Source organism: Capricornis sumatraensis, chromosome 15, assembly GCF_032405125.1.
Source record: "Capricornis sumatraensis isolate serow.1 chromosome 15, serow.2, whole genome shotgun sequence".
Lineage (NCBI taxonomy): Eukaryota > Metazoa > Chordata > Mammalia > Artiodactyla > Bovidae > Capricornis > Capricornis sumatraensis.
The window spans coordinates 77,219,788-77,240,094 of record NC_091083.1 but is presented as its reverse complement, the minus strand read 5'-3'; the positions used below and the strand labels follow the sequence as shown (position 1 = coordinate 77,240,094).

The following is a 20,307-nucleotide window of genomic DNA, read 5'->3' as shown; positions in this document are numbered from 1 at the left end:
GTGAGTGTTCCATTCCTGAAGACAGCCCACGATTCAAGTGTTTTTCACAAGTCTGTGATCCCTTACACGTGTGACCAACTCAATGTAAATTCAGAGATTCCTTAACCCAACTCTCATGTTGAACCAGTTATCAGAACCACTCACAGCACTGGGGACCTTTAATTATGGTCCCTTGTTATTTTAAAGGATAAAACTGCAAGACAGCAAAAAGGAGGAGAAGCATAAAGCAGAGAGGGAATAGGAAATGCCGAGCCTCCATGCCATCTCAAGACACTCCTCCCTTGCAAACATTTGATGTTATCAACCCTCTGTAGCTTTCTGAATACAGTGTTCATGGGTTTTAATTGTGAGTTTGAGGTAGTCAATTTGATTCTTTATGAAATCTCAGTATCCACTCTCTCTTCCCCAGAGGGACTGCTGCTGCTGCTGCTAAGTCACTTCAGTCGTGTCCGACTCTGTGCGACCCCATAGATGGCAGCCCACTAGGCTCCTCTGTCTCTGGGATTCTCCAGGCAAGAGTACTGGAGTGGGTTGCCATTTGCTTCTCCAATGCATGAAAGTGAAACTAGGGACTGATAATTCTAACTCCCTAATCATCTGATGGCATATTCTGGAGTCCAGGTGTATGCAGATGCTATCTAAGGTCTGATCCTTCACAGAATTCATTACTTAGAGAAAGCCAATGAATTCCAAGAGTCTCCAGAGTCCTGGGGCATGAACAAGGACAAGGATCAAATATGGATCTTTTTACTACTCTAAAGTGGGGTTTAGGGACCAGGTAGAGACTAGGAATAGACAGTCTCAGAGAACAAGTGTAGAATGAGTGGAATATTTTTATTAAAAGCAGAACATGTAATGATACTTTTGGAGAGTTAAGAAATGTCCATGGAGTTCAGCTGCTCACTTTCCAGAAGAAATCCAGAGAAGGCTGGCAGCATCCACCACGCCCCTCTTCCCACCCCTTCCATGGACTCAACTCCTTTCCCTCCAATCTGAAAAGAGAGGTGAGCTAGGCTGTACACTGGGCCTCTTGCTGGTTTTACCCCCTGAAATGTCAGCCACTTCTGTTTCCAGGAGGATGAGCGAAGCTGCAGAAATGCAGAATCCCTTCATGTTTTTGGCCTTGCAAGAAGGGCATCTATAGAAAGACAGCTGCTGACAGATCAGTTTACACCCCAGCTGATGGGTAAGAGCAGGTGAGGAGGGGAGTGAGGAAAAGGAGGATTTGGCATCAGATGTACAATTGGTAATCTCCCTACCTTCCATTTCCTGCTTCTGCCTGTGTGCCTGCTCAGTCATTCAGTGTGGTCTGACTCCTTGAGACCCCATGGACTGTAGCATGCCAGTCTCCTCTGTCCAGGTTCTGTCTGCTCAGGGAAAATGACCAGTGATTTCAGTCCTCAAACTTGACTGTGTCAGTGGTCTTGTGAAAACACAGAATGTGATGCTACAGGTGGAAATTTGTCCGATATGGTCACACAGGAGCATCCTGGCAGCCAGAGCCATGCACGGCACGTTATGGATGGTGCAAGGGTGGATGACAGCAGACTAAAGGACTGCTAGGTGACCAGCCGTGTGTTAGCCCAGGTCCTCCTTTACAGCCTCATTCACAGGGCTTCATACCTTCGTGTCAATGCACCCCCTCTCACATTAGCCCCACTTACTTCAGAAGAAGGTATGACACTGGTAACTCTCCTGAAACCACTGCGGCAGAATCTCTACTGGAACACACAAGCTCTTTAACTGTCACTGGCCCAGGCAGTTGTTGAGCTGGGGAAAGAGCATCTCCATCTGGGACACAAAGCCTGATATTCTGGGTAGAAATAAAGCAAAGGGAGTGGGCAGAAGCGAAGCAGAGACATAAACATGTCTCCAGACCATGACCACCCACTGTCCCTCCCTGGTTTCGCCAGTAGGAGAGCCACCTGCCAGAGTGGACCTCAGGGCTCGAGTGGATCTCAGGGACCTTGGGAGATTACCTACTACCCATCCAACCCCACCACAACTCTTCCCCTGCAAAGTTAAAGTCCTTTGAAATAATAATAATGAGTTATTATGATAATTCACACTTAACTACATTGTCGAGAGAGTCAAATAAAGACAAGGAGGGGTGGGAAAGGGGCTGGACTGGGGAAAATCAATCACTGAAGCAAGAGGGCTTTCAGTAACCTCTGAGGAAGAAGGAGACCGAATTGGAATTGTGACAATGACTCCACTCTAGCACTGGGGCCGTTTTCTGAGGGTGAAATTCTAGAAGATGACACCACTACAGTCAGTGTTATTTCCCCCTGTCTTTAACACAGTAGACAGCACATTTAAAGAGCAGTCAGGAGCAGCGGAAAATTAAACACTGTGTTTCTAGACAATTTGTTTTAATCTGTGCTGGTACAGGGTTCACCATGGTTCTCAAAGTACCCAAATCTGGGCATTTTTAATGTAGATATCACCTTCCTCTTTTTATTAAAAAAGAACCTGTATCTCAGGGAGATAAAATGACTTGCCCAAGATCACAAAACACAGTGAGTTACTGAAGCCGAACTCTTTTCATTAATATCAAGTCATTTTCATTACACTGTTATAAACTAATAAATATTAAAAATTAAATAACATATATTATAGCGTTACTCCTCTTCATGGATCACTGCCTTGTTGTGGCAAAGGGGCTTGTGTAACTTGATGAATCTGTGAGCCATACCGTGTAGGACCACATAAGATGGACAGGTCATATTGACGAGTTCTGACAAAACGTGACCCACTGGAGCAGGGAATGGTGTACTACCCCAGTACACTTGCTATGAGAACGTCATGAACTGTATTAAAGGACAGAAAGAAATGATCCCCAAAGATGAACCCACCAGGTCGGAAGCTGTCCAATATGCTACTTGGGAAGAACTGCTAAGTCACTTCAGTCGTGTCCGACTCTGTGCAACCCCATAGATGGCAGCCTACCAGGCTCCCCTATTCCTGGGATTCTCCAGGCAAGAACACTGGAGTGGGTTGCCATTTCCTTCTCCAATGCATGAAAGTGAGAAGTGAAAATGAAGTCGCTCAGTCGTGTCCGACTCCTAGCGACCCCATGGACTGCAGCCCACCAGGCTCCTCCATCCATGGGATTTTCCAGGCAAGAGTACTGGAGTGGGCTGCCATCGCCTTCTACTAATAGCCTCAGAAAGAATGAGCGGAAACGATGCTCAGTTGTGGATGTGTCTGGTGATGAAAGTAAAATCTGATGCTGCAAAATAGTCCTGCATAAGGTAAATTGCACGTGGTCAAGTAGGAGATGGTAAGAATAAACATTGATGTCTTAGCAACCTGTACACCCCCCTCCCCCACCGTTTGAGTGAATTTACAAGTAACAAAGAAAAGCTGTCACGTTGATGTGTGTATCTTTCAGGATTCTCTGTAGCTTGTGTTGCTATTAAGGAGTCAATGATGGTGTAATGGGTTTTCCTATATCCAGTAGGGCACAGTCTCTGGAAAGGGGAACAGGAGGTGCCCACTGTCTCCAAAACAGTTAGAAGGACCACCATTTCCATGGACCTTATTTGTTAATGTTTGTGATTATAAACAACAGACTCCACTCGAGTCAGTTTAATTGTGAATATATATTTATTGAAATATGAACCATAGTGTTTGAAGCTACAGGAATGAAAACTGCAACATTGTTGTGTAGGAAAGGAGCTTATTTAAACCAAACTCTTCTTTCATTGCTGATGTTGAGAACTGGATGATGGAAATTCAACCTTGGACACTCTCAAGGAGAATAGTGATGGAAGGAATGGGGATGAAGGTGAAGATGCCTTGAGGATGGGGGTGAAAACAAAAGTCCTGTGTTACACCGCAGGCTCTGCTGTTACTCTGGCCATGAGGAATGTGCTCCTACATTCCTTCCTTCCTTCCTCAAATAATTATGAACTGTCTCATTGGTGTCGGGTCCTGTGTGAAGAGCTAAGAGTAAAGGGAAAACATGCTCTCATGGTGCTGAGAACCAGCTGGATGAGACAGAATTAGGCATGCTGACCAATGGAGGAAAGGAAAAGGCAGGCTCTGCTGAGGATGGTCGGGGAGAGAAGGACTGTGAGGAGACTAAAGGGGTTCAGACGCAGCCACAGCCCAGCCCTGCAAGAGTCCTCCTCGGACTTCAGAATTTCTGAATCCACTCTTCACATGTCCTCTGCAAAAAGAAAGGAACTTGTTGAGTGCCATCAGTGTAGGCCCAGACCTGGACAATGATCAACTTAATAGATCCAATATTCTCAAAAAAATATGGAATCACATTTCGAATAACAAACAAGGAGGAAGGGAATTTTCCAAGCCTATGTGGGATATACAGAAGCACTGCAAACCGGCCCTGGAGGGTGGCTGAGTCAGTGTTCCCAAGTGAGAAAGAGGAGCATGTAATCAGGCTGAGATGATCACAAAGAGACCTCCGGGGTTGACCTTCTGCCATCCTCTCCCTGGAGAACTCGCTCAGTGTGGCTCTCACAGGACACTGCAGCCTCTCCTCCTGGCAGCAGCGAGGAGGAAGACACCATGCAGGGTGGATGGTGTGTGGCCCCCTGAGCTCCACCCCTTTCCCCAGCCCTTCCCCTCCCCCTGTGCCCTGCCCCTGTCTTACCACAGGGACCCTGCCTCTTGAGAGCAGGTCTTCATGCAGTCCTCTAACTTTTCAAAGTTGTTTCCATTCCCTTCACAGCCACCATACACAAACTGCTCACAGAGGCCAGTCTGGGTGTTGTAGAAGTACCTGGTCATCGTGGCATTGCAGCCACCTGTTACTTTAGGCTCCAGGCAGAGGGCAGGCTTAGAGGCTGCTGGAAGGAGAGAAGCAATGGCTCAGTTATGAGGATGCTCATCAAGCTCCATAAAAGGACCACAACTAGAATCCCCAGTTTGTTTGCTGTAGAGAATGTTAAGGTTGTGGAGGAATGCCAGATTGAAAAGACCATTTGAAAACCCCCTTTCTGGGACAGAATCATGAATGTTGCCAGGGGTGACATCATATAGTAATCAGGTACAAACGTATATCTCCTCATGAAGTCCTCTAAGGAGGTTTGGTACAGTGCCTGAATAGCCTTAAAACATCTATAAGGCATCCAAGGCCGTCCAGTGGTTAAGAATCTGGCTTCCAGTACTGGAGTCATATGTTCAATCCCTTGTCAGGAAACTAAACTCTCCGGTGCTGTAGACACTAAGGCGGCAGGGCATAAATTCTTTGTATTCATGACTGGTAACCTGTTCAAAAAATGCATGTAACTCATTTTCCCTCTTCAGATGAGGAAACTGCAGATAACTTTCCCAGGAACAGAGCATGTGGGTGGTAGAGTCAGGACAAATTGCTATGATGTCACAACCTATCTGATACAATACCTGATTCTACCAGGAATTTGGAAAATATAGTTCTCTTGTAGAATATCTAGAGTCAGTGTCCTATGTTCATCACTTCCGTGTACCCAAGGTAACAATAGCTCCTAATCACGGGCCAGAGTAAGCCTGGGTTTCTCCTAACACAATGTCTCTACCATCAACCAATTCCCCTTCACCCATTGGGCGTCCCCCATTTATTTGCCTGATATGAAATCCATGCAGTCTGTGCAGACCCCACACTTTAAGTGCTCAAGCCTGTCCTCAATTTAGTGCCAGACGCGTGGCCCCCACTTACTTTGGCTTGTGACCAAATGGATAAAATGGGGAAGTCCATGACCTCACCTCCATCTTCAATAACTGACAGTTACTTATGCCCAAACTGAGGAAAATACTTACTTGCTGTTCTTAGATGAATATACATGAAACATTCACAAAGAGTGAAATGGAGGATACGTGTAGGGCAAAGGGATGTGTGTGTGTGTGTGTGTGTGTGTGTGTGTGTGTGTGTAGATTCCATTCCCTTGTCAGCACAGCATCCTCAAAATCATATTCACCACCTAGAAAGCTCTCTGAACACAAATATTTATGAACTGTTGAGGTTTCAAGAAACAGGCTTATTGATTGAAGCATTGGTGTTTGGTCATTGATCTGAATCTCAGTGCCTGTCCTTCTTCCCTGAGGTGCAGAAACTACAAACCTTTATTCTCCTTACTGAGTGTTGAGTATTCAATCTTGAGTGTTTGGTATTCCTCTAGTGTATGGTTATCAAATTGTATTCCGGAAATCATCACCTGACCTATGAAACAGAGTAAATTTCAAGAGTTTCAGGAGGACTGCTTCATGAAATAGGAAAAGGATCAAACATGGGAAAGATAATAACAGTCAAAAGACAACAAGGGAAAGGGCCCGGAGACTTTTGTAGTTTTCTCTGCTTTCATCCCACATTCTCCTTCATAAGTGCTGTTGCTTGGTCCCCTGCCATTGCCCTCTTCCATGGTTCAACGTCTTTTGATTTCTTTTAATAATACAGGAGTAAATATTATTTGATAAAGAAATATTTTTACTGGGCCAGAGCAATTAGGCAGAGAACTTCTTTCAGAGTAACACATATCTGGTCATGACACGTGAATAGAGTCTTTCTGTTCATAACTCGTCCTCTATTCAAAGAACTCATGTAACATGTTTCCCCTGTTCAGATGAGGAAACTGAAGATGACTTTCCCCAGGACACAAGCATGTGTGTGGCCTGGTCAGGACAAGATACAGTCATGCCACAACCCATCTGATACACTATTGATTGGCTAGGAACTCAAAAATACAGAAAACTGGTGATAGTGTCCAGGTCCTGGGTCTCACTTTCTCTACTCACCTCTCCCCAAGCCTCACATGGGCCCTCAAATCACATGGGAGGGTGAGTCTGGGTTTTTTCCTGACATCAAATATGTGGTTTTTCCACCAACCATCCGAGTCCCAACAGTCAAGGGGCAGACCACTGTCAATTTTCTTCTGATACCATATCTGTGGAGTGTGTGCCAATGCCACAAGTTGAGTTATCAAGACTGTTCTCACTTCAAATGCTAGTCATGTGGTCTCATGTTATCATGCTTCTGCCAAGTGACTGAAAGTTGAACTTGCCATGACCCCAACTTCATGCTCAAAAACTCAGTCGACCCAGCGACCAAACTCAGGAAACCGCTTACTTCACTATCTTCACATTAAGGTACAGGGTAAAATCAGAAAGAGTGAAACTGGGGAGATCTTCAGGGCATGGGAGGAGTGGAGTTAGGGGGAGCGTCCACGCTCTCCTGAGCAGAGCACCCTCACCTCAAGACCATTTGTTCCCCCTTCCTAAGCTCTCTCAGCCAACATTTATGGATTTGTGCTGAGGGTTCACTAAACAGGCATAAGTATTGAATCGTCAGCCAGTGGTGCTGATCTCAGTCTCAGTGAGTGCCCTCCTCTCTCCCCAGAGGTGCAGAAAGTTCAAACCTTTAATGGCTTTAGTGATTATTTCAGCCAATCCTGTTAGTATACCGGCTCCCTTTTCAACAATCTTGGTACCTATGAAAGAACAGATTTCAAAATATTCAGAAATATTGGACCATGAACCAGGATAAATTTCAAATTTGAAAATAAAATCATAGGCAAATGTGGACAAAGGAAAAGGCCTCAAGATTTGGCTAATAATGTACCAGCCTTGGTCCCAGGAGTTCAAGGAAGCAGCTAGAGAAATCTTTTTAAATCTCTCCTGGTGGAAAATGACCAAATGTGGTCATGAAATGCAAATAAACTGTTTATTTTTATGACTGGTAAATGTTCAAAGAACTCATTTAGCACTTATCTACTGTTCAGATGAGGACTATAGATGACTTGCCTGAGGACACATGGCATGAGGGTGATACAGTCTGAACAAGATACTTCCCTGTCAAAACCCACTTGATATACTATCCTTGTCTGTCAGGAACTCTGAAAATACCAATAAATGCTGAGAGCTTCGGGGTGTAGTGTCCTACTTTCATTACTCCCCTGTCCCTAGGATTCACCTGAGCTCCCAAAGCACAGGGGCAGTGAGTCTGGGCTTCCCTGAGACCAAATCTGTGGTGTCTCTAGAAACAACATGCAATTCCTCCAAACACCCCCTGGGTGCCCCAGAGGGCCATTTAATTCTGACAGCAAATCCAGGGAGTTAGTATAGATTGTGCAAGTTGAGGGCTCAGAACTGTCCTCACTTCAGATGCCAGTCATGTTATTCCGAGTCACTCCTGATTTGACAAAGTGTCTAAAACTGGGAAGTTCTATGACCCCACTCCATGTTCAATAACTCAGTAAATCTGATGACCATACCGAGGATGACCACTCCACATGGATGTCACGCTATCATAAAGGATAAACCTACACACAGCAAAGTGAGTGACAAGTGCAGGGCAAAGTGGAAGTGGAGGTGTCGGGAGGCTCCATGTCCTAGACCACACAGGACCCTCACATCACATCGTGCGTTACCACCCAAATGCTCTCTGAATGCCCATATTAATAGATTCTCATTGAGATTTCACTAAACAGGCACTTTGATTGAATCATGGGCCAGTGGCGCCCATTCTCAATCTAGTGTCCTATCCTCTCCCTAGAGTTGCAGAAAGTTCACACCTGTAGCCACACCGTTGATGATACTTGTAACCACATCTATTGCTGAACGCTTCTCAAGTCCCCTTCTGTGGCTTGTCTCCACACCTATGAGAGACAGGAAATTGCAACAGATTCAAGAAGCCTGTTACATGAACCAAGTAAGGATCAAATATGCAAACAAAATAGTCAACAGTGGACAAGGGAGGGAACAAGTAAGGAAAATAAACAATAGTCAAAAGGAGACATGGCAAAGGGCCTGGAAACTTTCCTAATAATCTCTCAGCTTTGGTATCAGGATTCAACCTACACAGGGCTCTTTATTACATTCCCTCCAGAACATTCATCCCAGGTTTTTCTGATTATTTTCATGAAGGAGGAATACTCATTATTTAACACCTAAATACTCCTTCCTGCCTAAAGTAAGTAAAGAATTTTTTAAAATTACTATATCTAGGCGCAACAAGCACAAAATTTACCATGATATTTTTATGTACTGTTGAAGTTTCAAGAGATAGGCTTATCAACTGAATCACTGATCAGAATCTCAATGCCCTTCCCTCTTCCCTGAGGTGCACAAACTACAAACCTTTGTTCTCCTCACTGAGTGTTGAGTATTCAATACTGAGTGTTGGCAATTCCTCTAGTGTGTGGTTGTCAAACTGTATTCTGGAAATCATCACCTGACCTATGAAAGAGAGTAAAATTCAAGAGTTTCAGGCAGCCTGGTCCATGAAACAGGAAAAGGATCAAACATGGATAAGATCAGTTCAGTTCAGTTCAGTCGCTCAGTCGTGTCCGACTCTTTGTGACCCCATAATAGTCAAAAGACAACAATGGAAAGGGTTTGGACATTTTCATTATTTCTTGGTTTCTCTTCAGTTGCCCTTCTCTGTGGTTCTACATCTTTTGATTGCTCTTAATAATACAGGAATAAACATTATTTGATAAACAAATATTTTTACTTGGCCAAAGCAAGTTGGTAGAGAATTTTTTTCAGATTAGCACATTGTGGTGGAAAATCGACAAATCTGGTCATGACTCGTGAATAAAGTCGTTCTATTCATAACTCATCATCTGTTCCAAGAACTCATGTACATGTTTCCCTTGCTCAGAGGAGGAAACTTCAGATGACTTGCTGCAGGACACAAGCCTGTGGGTGGCCTGGTCAAGACAAGACTGTCACATCCAAACCCATTTGATACACTATTGATTGGCTAGGAACATGACACTACAGAGAACTGGAGAGACTTTCCAGGTCCAGGGTCTTACTTTCACTACTCACGTCTCCGTATGCCTCACCTGAGCCCTCAAATCACAGGAGAGGGTGAATCTGGGTTTTCTCCCAACACCACATATGTGGTTTTCCCCCCAACCATCCAATTCCCAACACCCAACAGGCCTCCCACTGTCCACTGATTTCTGATACCGTATCAGTGGAGCCAGGGCCAATACCACACGTTGAGGTATCCAGAATGCCCTGACTTCAGAGGCCAGCCATGTGTTCTAGAGTTCTCATGCTTCTGACCAAGTGACTGAAACTCAAAAATTCTGTGACTCCACCTCCATGGTCAAACACTCAATCAAATAAGCGACTAATCTCAGGAAAACCCTTAATCACTGCTCTCAAATTAATGTACAGAAAAAATTCAGAAACAGTGAAATGCAGGAGATCTTTAGGGTACGGGAGAAGTGGAGTTAGGCAGAGTGTCCACGCCCTCCTGAGCACAGCACCTTCACCTGAAGAACATTTGTTCCCCCTTCCTAAGCTGTCTCAGCCAAGATTTATGGATTTGTGCTGAGGATTCACTCAATAGGCATAAGTATTGAATTGTCAGCCAGTGGTACTGATCTCAGTCTCAGGGCCCTTCTCTCTCCCCATAGGTGCAGAAAGTTCAAACCTCTAATTGCTTTAGTGATTATTTCAGCCAATCCTGTTAGTATACCGGCTCCCTTTTCAACAATCTTGGTACCTATGAAAGAACAGATTTCAAAATTTTCAGGAACATTGGGCCATGAACCAGGGCAAGTTTCAAATATGGAAAGTAAAGTCACAGACAAGAGTGGAAAAAGGAAAAGATCTCGAAAATTGGCTAATAACGTACCAGCCTTGGTCCCAGGAGCTCAAGGAAGCAGCTAGAGAAATCTTTTCATGAATATATCCTGATGGAAAATGACCAAACTTGCCCATGTAGTGCGAATAAGCAGAATCTTTCTATGACTGGTAAATGTTCAAAGAACTCATTTAGCACTGATCCACTGTTCAGATGAGGACAATGGATGACTTGACTCAGGACATATGGCATGGGGATGATGCGTCAGAAAAAGACACTTCCCTGTCAAAACCCACTTGATATACTATCCTCTTCGGCCAGGAACTCTGAAACTATCGACAAATGCTGAGAGCTTCGGGGTGCAGTGCCCTACCTTCATTACTCCCCTGTCCCCAGGACTCACCTGAGCTCCCAAAGCACTGGGAGACTGAGTCTGGGCTTCCCTGAGACTAAATCTGTGGTGTTTCTAGAAACAACGTGCAACTCCTCCAAACACCACTGGGTGTCCAACAAGGCCATTTAATTCTGACAGCAAATCCAGGGAGTTAGTATAGATCAGAACTGTCCTCTGTTCAGACACCAGCCATGTTATCCCGAGTCACTCCTGATTTGACAAAGTGTCTAAAACTGGGAAGTTCTATTACCCCACTCCATGTTCAATAACTCAGTAATCTGATGACCATACTCGGAAAGACCAGTCACCTAAGACTGTCAGGTTTTTGTGAAGGATGAATCTAGGCACAGAGAGATGAGAGAGTAGTGCAAGGCAAAGTGGAAGTGGAGGCGTGGGGAGGCTCCATGCCCTAGAGACCACAGGACCCTCACATCACCGCCATGTGTTACCACCCCAAACGCTCTCTGAATGCCCACATTCATGGATTCTTATAGAGGTTTCATCCATCAGGCTTTTTGATTGAATCATTGGCCAGTGGTGCCCATTCTCAATCTCAGTGCCCTCTCCTCTCCCCAGAGTTGCAGAAAGTTCATACCTGTAGCCACACCGTTGATGATACTTGTAACCACATCTATTACTGAACGCTTCTCAAGTCCCCTTCTGTGGCTTGTCTCCGCATCTATGAGAGACAGGAAAGTCCAACAGTTTTAGGAAGCCTGGGACATGAACCAAGTAAGGATCAAATATGCACATTAAATAGTAGTCTACTGTGAATAGGGGAGGGAACAAACATGGATAATAAATAATAGTCAAAAGGGGACATGGAAAATGGCCTGGAAACTTGCTGAATAATGTCTCAGCTTTGGTATCAGGAGTCATCCTACACAGGACTCTTTCTTACATTTCCTCCAGATATTAATCCCAGGTGTTTCTAATTATTTTTAATGAAAAAGGAATACACATTATTTGAAACCTAAATATTCTTTTCTGCCTTAAGTAAAAAGTTAAAGAAAAAATTATAGATGAACACATCTTGGTGAAACATGCACAATTTTCACCATGAAATATTTATGCACTGCTGAAGTGTCAAGAAATAGGCTTATTGATTGAATCATTGGTCATTGATCGGAATCTCAGTGCCTGTCCCTCTTCCCCAAGGTGCAGAAACTACAAACCTTTATTCTCCTCACTGAGTGTTGAGTATTCAAGCTGGAGTGTTGGCAATTCCTCTAGTGTATGGTTATCAAATTGAATTCTGGAAATCATCACCTGACCTATGAAAGAGAATAAATTTCAAGAGTTTCAGGAGGCCTGGTCCATGAAACAGGAAAAGATCAAACATGGATAAGATAATAACAGTCAAAAGACAACAAGGGAAAGGGCCTGGAGACTTTTGTTATATTGTATCAGCCTTCCTCCCACAGGCGGTACACAAGGGCTGTGTTTCTTGCTTTCCCTGCAATTGCCCTCCTTTGTGCTTTGACATCTTTTGATTGCTGTCAATAATACAGAAATAAAGATTATTTGATAAAGAAATTTTTTACTTGGCCAAACAAGTAGGTAGAGAATTATTTTCAGATTAAAACATTGTGGTGGAAAATTGACAAATCTGGTCGTGACACGTGAATAAAGCCTTTCTATTCATAACTCATCATCTGTTCTAGGAACTCATGTACATGTTTCTGCTGTTCAGATGAGGAAACTGCAGATGACTTGCTTCAGGACACAAGCCTGTGGGTAGCCTGGTCAGGACAAGATACTGTCATGTCACAACCCATTTGATGCTCTATTGGTGGCTAGGAGCTCAACAATACAGAGAACTGGGGAGACTTTCCAGGTCCAGGGTCTTACTTTCACTACTCACATCTCCGCATGCCTCACCCGAGCCCTCAAATCACAGGAGAGGGTGAGTCTGGGTTTTCTCCCGACACCACATATGTGGTTTTTCCCCCAACCATCCAATTCCCAACACCCAACAGGCCTCCTGTCCATTGATTTCTGATACCGTACCTGTGGAGTCAGGGCCAATGCCACACGTTGAGGTATCAAGAATGCCCTGACTTCAGAGGCCAGCCATGTGTTCTAGAGTTCTCATGCTTCTGACCAAGAGACTGAAACTCAAAAGTTCTGTGACTCCACCTCCATGGTCAAACACTCAATCAAACAAGTGACTAAACTCAGGAAAACTCCTAATCACTGTTCTCAAATTAATGTACAGAAAAAACTCAGAGACAGTGAAATGCAGATCTTTAGGGCACAGGAGAAGTAGAGGTAGGCAAAGCGTTCACGCCCTACTGAGCAGAGCACCCTCACCTCAGGACCATTTGTTCCCGTTCCTAAGCTCTCTCAGCCAATATTTATGGATTTGTGCTGAGGATTCACTCAATAGGCATAAGTATTGAATTGTCAGCCAGTGGTACTGTCTCAGTCTCAGTGAGTGCCCTCCTCTCTCCCCACAGGTGCAGAAAGTTCAAACCTTTAATTGCTTTAGTGATTATTTCAGCCAATCCTGTTAGTATACCAGCTCCCTTTTCAACAATCTTGGTACCTATGAAAGAACAGATTTCAAATTTTCAGAAATATTGAACCATGAACCAGGACAAGTTTCAAATATGGAAAATAAAATCATAGGCAAATGTGGACAAAGGAAAAGGCCTGAAGAATTTGCTAATATTGTACCAGCCTTCGTCCCACGAGCCCAATGAAGCAGGTAGAGAAACTTTTCATGTATCTATCCTGGTGGAAAATGACCAAACTTGGCCATGAAATAAGAATAAGCTGTTTAGTTTTATGACTGGTAAATGTTCAAAGAATCCTTTAGCACGTCTTTACTGTTCCAATGAAGACTATAGATGACTAGCCTGAAGACACATAGCAAGAGGCTGATAGGGTCCAAAATAGATATTCCCTGTCAAAACCCACTTGATATACTATCCTATTCAGCCAGGAATTCTGAACATATGGATAAGTGCTGAGAGCTTCAGGGTGCAGTGTCCTACTTTCATTAGTCCCCTGTCCCCAGGATTCATCCGAGCTTCCAAAGCACAGGGAGGGTGAGTCTGGGTTTCCCTGACACCAAATCTGTGATGTGTCAAGAAACAACATGCAATTCCTCCAAACACCCGCTGGGTGTCCAACTAGGCAATTTAATTCTGAAAGCAAATCCAGGGAGTTAGCATAGATTGTGCAAGTTGAGGGCTCAGAACTGTCCTCTGTTCAGATGCCAGCCATGTTATCCTGAGTCACTCCTGATTTGACAAAGTGTCTAAAACTGGGAAGTTCCATTACCCCACCCCATATGCAATAACTCAGTAAATCTAATGACCATTCTAAGGAGGACCACTCACATAGCGATGTCTTGTATTCATGAAGGATGAATCCAGGCACAGAGAGATGAGTGAGAAGTGCAGGGCAGGGTGGTAGTGGAGTTTGAGAAGCCTACACTCCCTAGAAAGCACGGGACCCTTACATCACCGCCATGTGCTACAACCCCAAACGCTCTCTGAATCGCTTATTTATGGATTCTTATTGAGGTTTCATCAAATAGGCATTGGGATTGAATCATTGGCCAATGGTGCCTGTTCTCAATCTCAGTGCCCTCTCCTCTCCCCAGAGTTGCAGAAAGTTCACACCTGTAGCCACACCGTTGATGATACTTGTAACCACATCTATTACTGAACGCTTCTCAAGTTCCCTTCTATGGCTTGTCTCCAGACCTGTGAGAGACAGGAAATTCCAACAGTTTCAGCAAGCCTGGGGCATGAACCAACTAAGGATGAAATATGCATATTAAATGGTAGTCTACTGTGAACAAGAGAGGGTATAAATATGGATAATAAACAATAGTCAAAAGGGGACATGGGAAAGGGCCTGGAAACTTTCCTAATAATGTCTCAGCCTTGGTATCAGGAGTTCCTACACGGGGCTCTTTCTAACATTTGCTCTAGAGCATTCATCCCAGGTATTTCTATTTTTCATGAAAGAGGAATACTCATCATTTGACACCCAAATATTCTTTCCCACATAAATAGTTAAAGACATTTTTTTAGATGAACACATCTTGGTGAAACATGCACAAAATTCACAATGAAATATTTATGCACTGCTGAGGTTTCAAGCAATAGGCTTATTGATTGAAGCTTGGTCATTGATCAAAACCTCAGTGTCCTTCCCTTTTCCCCAAGGTGCAGAAACTACAAACCATTATTCTCCTCACTGAGTGTTGAGTATTCAAGCTGGAGTGTTGGCAATTCCTCTAGTGTATGGTTATCAAATTGAATTCTGGAAATCATCACCTGACCTATGAAAGAGAATAAATTTCAAGAGTTTCAGGAGGCCTGGTCCATGAAACAGGAAAAAGATCAAACATGGATAAGATAATAACAGTCAAAAGACAACAAGGGAAAGGGCCTGGAGACCTCCGTTATATTGTATCAGCCTTCCTCCCACAGGCTGTACCACAAGGGCTGTGTTTCTTGCTTTCCCTGCAATTGCCCTCCTCTGTGATTCCACATCTTTTTATTACTGTAAATAATACAGGAATAAACATTATTTGATAAAGAAATAATTTTACTCTGCCAAAGCAAGTAGGTAGAGAATTATTTTCAGAAAAAACATTGTGGTGAAAAATGAACAAATCTGGTCGTGACACGTGAATAAAGTCTTTCTATTCATAACTATTCATCTTTTCTAAGACTCATGTACATGTTTCTGCTGTTCAGATGAGGAAACTGCAGATGACTGTGGGTGGCCTGGTCAGGACAAGATAATGTCATGTCACAACCCATTTGATGCACTATTGATTGGCTAGGAACTCAGCAATACAGAGAACTAGGGAGAGTATCCAGGTCCAGGATTTTATTTTTACTACTCACCTCTCCACAAGCCTCACCTGAGCCCTCAAATCACAGGAGAGGGTGAATCTGGGGTTTTCCTGGCACTAAATACATGGTTTTTCCCTCAACCATCCAATTACCAACACCCAGTGGGCCGCCCACTGTCCACTGACTTCTGATACCGTATCTGTGGAGTCAGGGCCAATGGCTGAGGTATCCAGAATGCCCTGACTTCAGAGGCCAGCCATGTGTTCTCGAGTTATTATGCTTCTGACCAAGTAACTGAAACTCGAAATTTCCCTGACTCTGCCTCCATGCTCAAACACTCACTGGAACAAGTGACCAAACTCAGGAAAACTCAACCACTGTTTTCAAATTAATGTCTAAGGGAAAACTCAGAAACAGTGAAATGGATGAGATCTTTAGGGCAAGGGAGGAGTGGAGTAGGCAGAGTGTCCACACCCTCCTGAGCAGAGCACCCTCACCTCAGGACCATTTGTTTCCCCTTCCTAAGCTCTCTCAGCCAATATTTATGGATTTGTGCTGAGGTTTCACTCAACAGGCCTAAGTATTGAACTGTCAGCCAGTGGTACTGATCTCAGTCTCAGGGCCCTCCTCTCTCCCCAAGGGTGCAGAAAGTTCAAACCTTTAATGGCTTTAGTGATTATTTCAGCCAATCCCGTTAGTATACCAGCTCCCTTCTCGATAATCTTGGTACCTATGAAAGAACAGATTTCAAATTTTCAGAAATATTGAACCATGAACCAGGACAAGTTTCAAATATGGAAAATAAAATCATAGGCAAATGTGGACAAAGGAAAAAGCCTGAAGAATTTGCTAATATTGTACCAGTCTTGGTCCCATGAGCCTAAGGAAGCAGGTAGTGAAATCTTTTCATGAATCTATCCTGGTGGAAAATGACCAAACTTGGCCATGAAAGAGAATAAGCTGTTTAGTTTTATGACTGGTAAACATTCCAAGAACTCCTTTAGCACTTCTTTACTGTTCAGATGAGGACTATAGATGACTAGCTTGAAGACACATAGCAAGAGGCTGATAGGGTCCAAAATAGATATTCCCTGTCAAAACCCACTTGATACACTATCCTATTCAGCCAGGAACTCTGAACATATGGATAAATGCTGAGAGCTTCTGGGTGCAGTGTCCTACTTTCATTAGTCCCCTGTCCCCAGGATTCACCCGAGCTTCCAAAGCACAGGGAGGGTGAGTCTGGGTTTCCCTGACACCAAATCTGTGATGCATCAAGAAACAACATGCAATGAACATTGGGGTACGTGTGTCTCTTTCAATTCTGGTTTCCTCGGTGTGTATGCCAAGCAGTGGGATTGCTGGGTCATAAGGCAGTTCAATTTGCAATTTTTTAAGGATTCAAGTCAATGTATGGCAAAACCAATACAGTATTGTAAAGTAAAATAAAGTAAAAATTAAAAAAAAAGAAAAAGAAAGAAACAACATGCAATTCTTCCAAACACCTGCTGGGTGCCCCACAGGGCCATTTAATTCTGACAGCAAATCCAGGGAGTTAGTAGAGATAGTGCAAGTGGAGGGCTCAGAACTGTCCTCAGTTCGGATGCCTGCAACATTATCCCAAGTCACTCCTGTTTGACAAAGTGTCTAAAACTGGGAAGTTCCATTTTCAACAACTCAGTAAATCTGATGACCATACTCATGAAGAGCACTTACATCAGGATGTCATGTTATCATAAGGATAAATCTAGGCACAGCAAAATCAGTGAGATTTGCAAGGCAAAGTGGAAGTGTGGGGAGACTCCACACCCTCAACAACACACAACCCTCACATCACCGCTGTGTATTACCACCCAGAATGGTCCCTGAATGCCCATATTTATGGATTCTTACTGAGGTTTCACTAAGCAGGCATTTTGATTGAATCATTATTTAGTGTTGCCTAATCTCAATCTCAGTGTCCTCTTCCCTCCCGAGAGTAGCAGAAAGTTCATACCTGTAGCCACACCGTTGATGATACCTGTAACCACATCTATTACTGAACGTTTCTCGGGTCCCCTTCTATGGCTTGTTTCCAGACCTATTAAAGACGAAATTCCAACAGTTTCAGCAAACTGGAGCATGAAGCAAGTAAGGATCAAATATGTCAATAAAACAGTAGTCAACAGTGGATGAGGGAGAAGACAAAGAAGCATAATGAGGAATAGTCAAAAGGGGACATGGGAGAGGGCCTGGACACTTTCCTAATTGTCTCAGCCTTGGTCCATTGGTCAGCCTACAGAGGGCTACTTCTTACATTCCCTGCAGCACATTCATTGCAGGTCTTTCTAATTAGTTTTCATGATAGAACACTCATTATTTGACATGCAAATATTCCTTCTTATCCAAAGTAGGTAATAAGGTAAATTTTTCAGATTTTTTCTGATTAACACATATTGGTGGAAAATGTACAAAATTCAGCATGAAATGTCATTCACCTCCTTATACATATGAATGGTAACTGGTTCAAAACCCATGTAACATACATCCCCTGTTTGAGAAGAAAATTGCAGATGACCTGCCCCAGGCAAGTTGGTGGCAGGGCCAGGACAGGATACTAGCATGTTACAACCCATTTGATACACTCCCTGATTCTCCCAGGAACTCTGAAAATACAGACAGTTTCTGGCTGCAATGTGAACATTCATTACTCCCCCTTTTTGGAGCATCACCTGAGCCCCAAATCACAGGGCACAGTGATTCTGGGTTTTCCCCTGACACCAAATACATGGTGTCTCTCCCAACAGCATTCAATTCCCCAAACACCCACAGGGTGTGCAACAAGTCCATTTACATGTGATGGGAATTGATGGAGCTACTGCAGATTCTGCAGGTTGAGGGCTGAAAACTCAGTTCAGATGCCAGCCATCAGGTCCCAAGTCAATCATGCTTGTGACCAAATAATTAAAATAGGGGGATTGTGGGTCCATGACCCCATCTTCAAATTCAACAACTCAATAGAACCGGTGGCTGAACTTCGGAAAACCATTGTTTATATTCCCAAAATAGAACTCAAGGCAGAAAAATGGAAGAGATTGCCAGCAAAGAAGGAGGGAGCTCTGCCCATCCTCTGTGCCCTAGTGAGCACAGCACCCTCACATCAGCTTCCTGTATTCAACAACCCACAAGCTCTCTGAGCCCAGTTCATATCTATTTCTCCCTAGGGTTCACTAAGCAGGCATGTTGGTTGGATTAGCAGCCACTGTAGTTGATCTCACTCTCAGTGCTAGAGTGACAGTTGTTGAAAACTGTTAACAGTAGAGGCATGCTTGTGATTTCTTGGACACCTACTACATCTTAACGTTCCCTTGAGTTGCCTCATCTCATCTCATAACATCTAACAGCAGGAAACTCCAACAGTTTTAGGAGACCTAGGCCATTAACTAAGAGATGGTACAAATTTGAAGCTTTCTACTACTATGCAGGGCTTTCCTGGTGGCTCAGCTGGTAAAGAAACCACCTGCATTGCTGGAGACCAGGCTTCAATCCTTGTGGTGGGAAGACCCCCTGGAGAGACAAAGGGATCCCAATCCAGGATTCCAGCCTGGAGAATTCCATGGACTATATAGTTCATGGAGTCACAAATAGTTGGACCCAACTGAGAAACTTTCACTTTATTTACTTTTACTACTACACTACAGTGGGGTTCAGGGACATAGCAGGGAACAGGAATAGAGAGTCTCCGAAATGGGAACCCTGATCTGGTACAGTTTATACATATATAATATAATAAAATTGTAATATATATCCTCATGATAGTCAACATATTAGTGGAGCCAAATCTTTGCACTTTAAGTCCTCCCTGATGGTCCAGTAGATAAGAAAGCACATGCTAAGGCAGGGGACATGGGTTCTCTCCCTGGTCAGGAAGATTCCATGTGCCTGGTGGCAACTAAGAAGGTAAACTGAAACTTAGGAGCCCAAATTCCTAGAGCCCTTGCTCTGCAACCAGAGAAGCCACTCCTACAAGAAGCCCACACACCACAACCAGAGAGCAGACCACGGAATTAGAGAATATCCTTTCATGGGAGGAAGTCCAATGCTGCCAAAACCAAAGAAACGGACAGTAATCCTGACCAACATGATAGGAGATATCTAGAAATGCTTGGCAATACCCACTCCACACCTGCCCGCCCCCTTCCATGGACTTCTGTCATTTTCCCAGAAGCTGTAGAGGAGAGGTGAGGCTGGACCTACCTTCATCCTGGATATGGTGTATATTCAGCGGGGTGCTGTCCACCAGGATAACCAGGAGGACGAGAAGGGCTGCGGAGAGGCAGAGCCATTTCATCTTGGTGGCCTTGCAGGAGGGCTCCTGAGGATGCTGAGGATGGACAGGCTGACCTTTTAATATACTGGCTGAGGGGTGGGATCAGGTGATGAGGAGGGGAGTGGGCAATGGGTGGAGTTGGGTCAGTCTTGTTTATTGTGTTATCTCCCTACCTAACCATGCCTCCTGCATCTGTCTGCAGGGCTCAAAAGCCCAGTAAGAGCACTTCTCACTTGAAGCC

The 20,307-nt window shown here is 44.0% G+C and overlaps 1 protein-coding gene across 1 annotated transcript in view; it reads right to left on the bottom strand.

Annotated features, from left to right (window-relative positions):
• LOC138091189 (trophoblast Kunitz domain protein 1-like) overlaps positions 1–20,087 on the bottom strand; it is a 66,785-nt gene extending 46,698 nt beyond the window's left edge. The window contains 15 exon segments of the mRNA XM_068986826.1: positions 6,065–6,163; positions 7,356–7,394; positions 7,397–7,427; positions 8,511–8,540; positions 8,542–8,594; positions 9,076–9,174; positions 10,388–10,459; positions 11,530–11,613; positions 12,110–12,208; positions 13,411–13,482; positions 14,567–14,650; positions 15,136–15,234; positions 16,416–16,487; positions 17,754–17,837; positions 19,994–20,087. Coding sequence (XP_068842927.1) covers positions 6,065–6,163; positions 7,356–7,394; positions 7,397–7,427; positions 8,511–8,540; positions 8,542–8,594; positions 9,076–9,174; positions 10,388–10,459; positions 11,530–11,613; positions 12,110–12,208; positions 13,411–13,482; positions 14,567–14,650; positions 15,136–15,234; positions 16,416–16,487; positions 17,754–17,837; positions 19,994–20,087 — 1,111 coding nt within the window.
• Between the last annotated feature and the right edge of the window lie 220 nt (positions 20,088–20,307).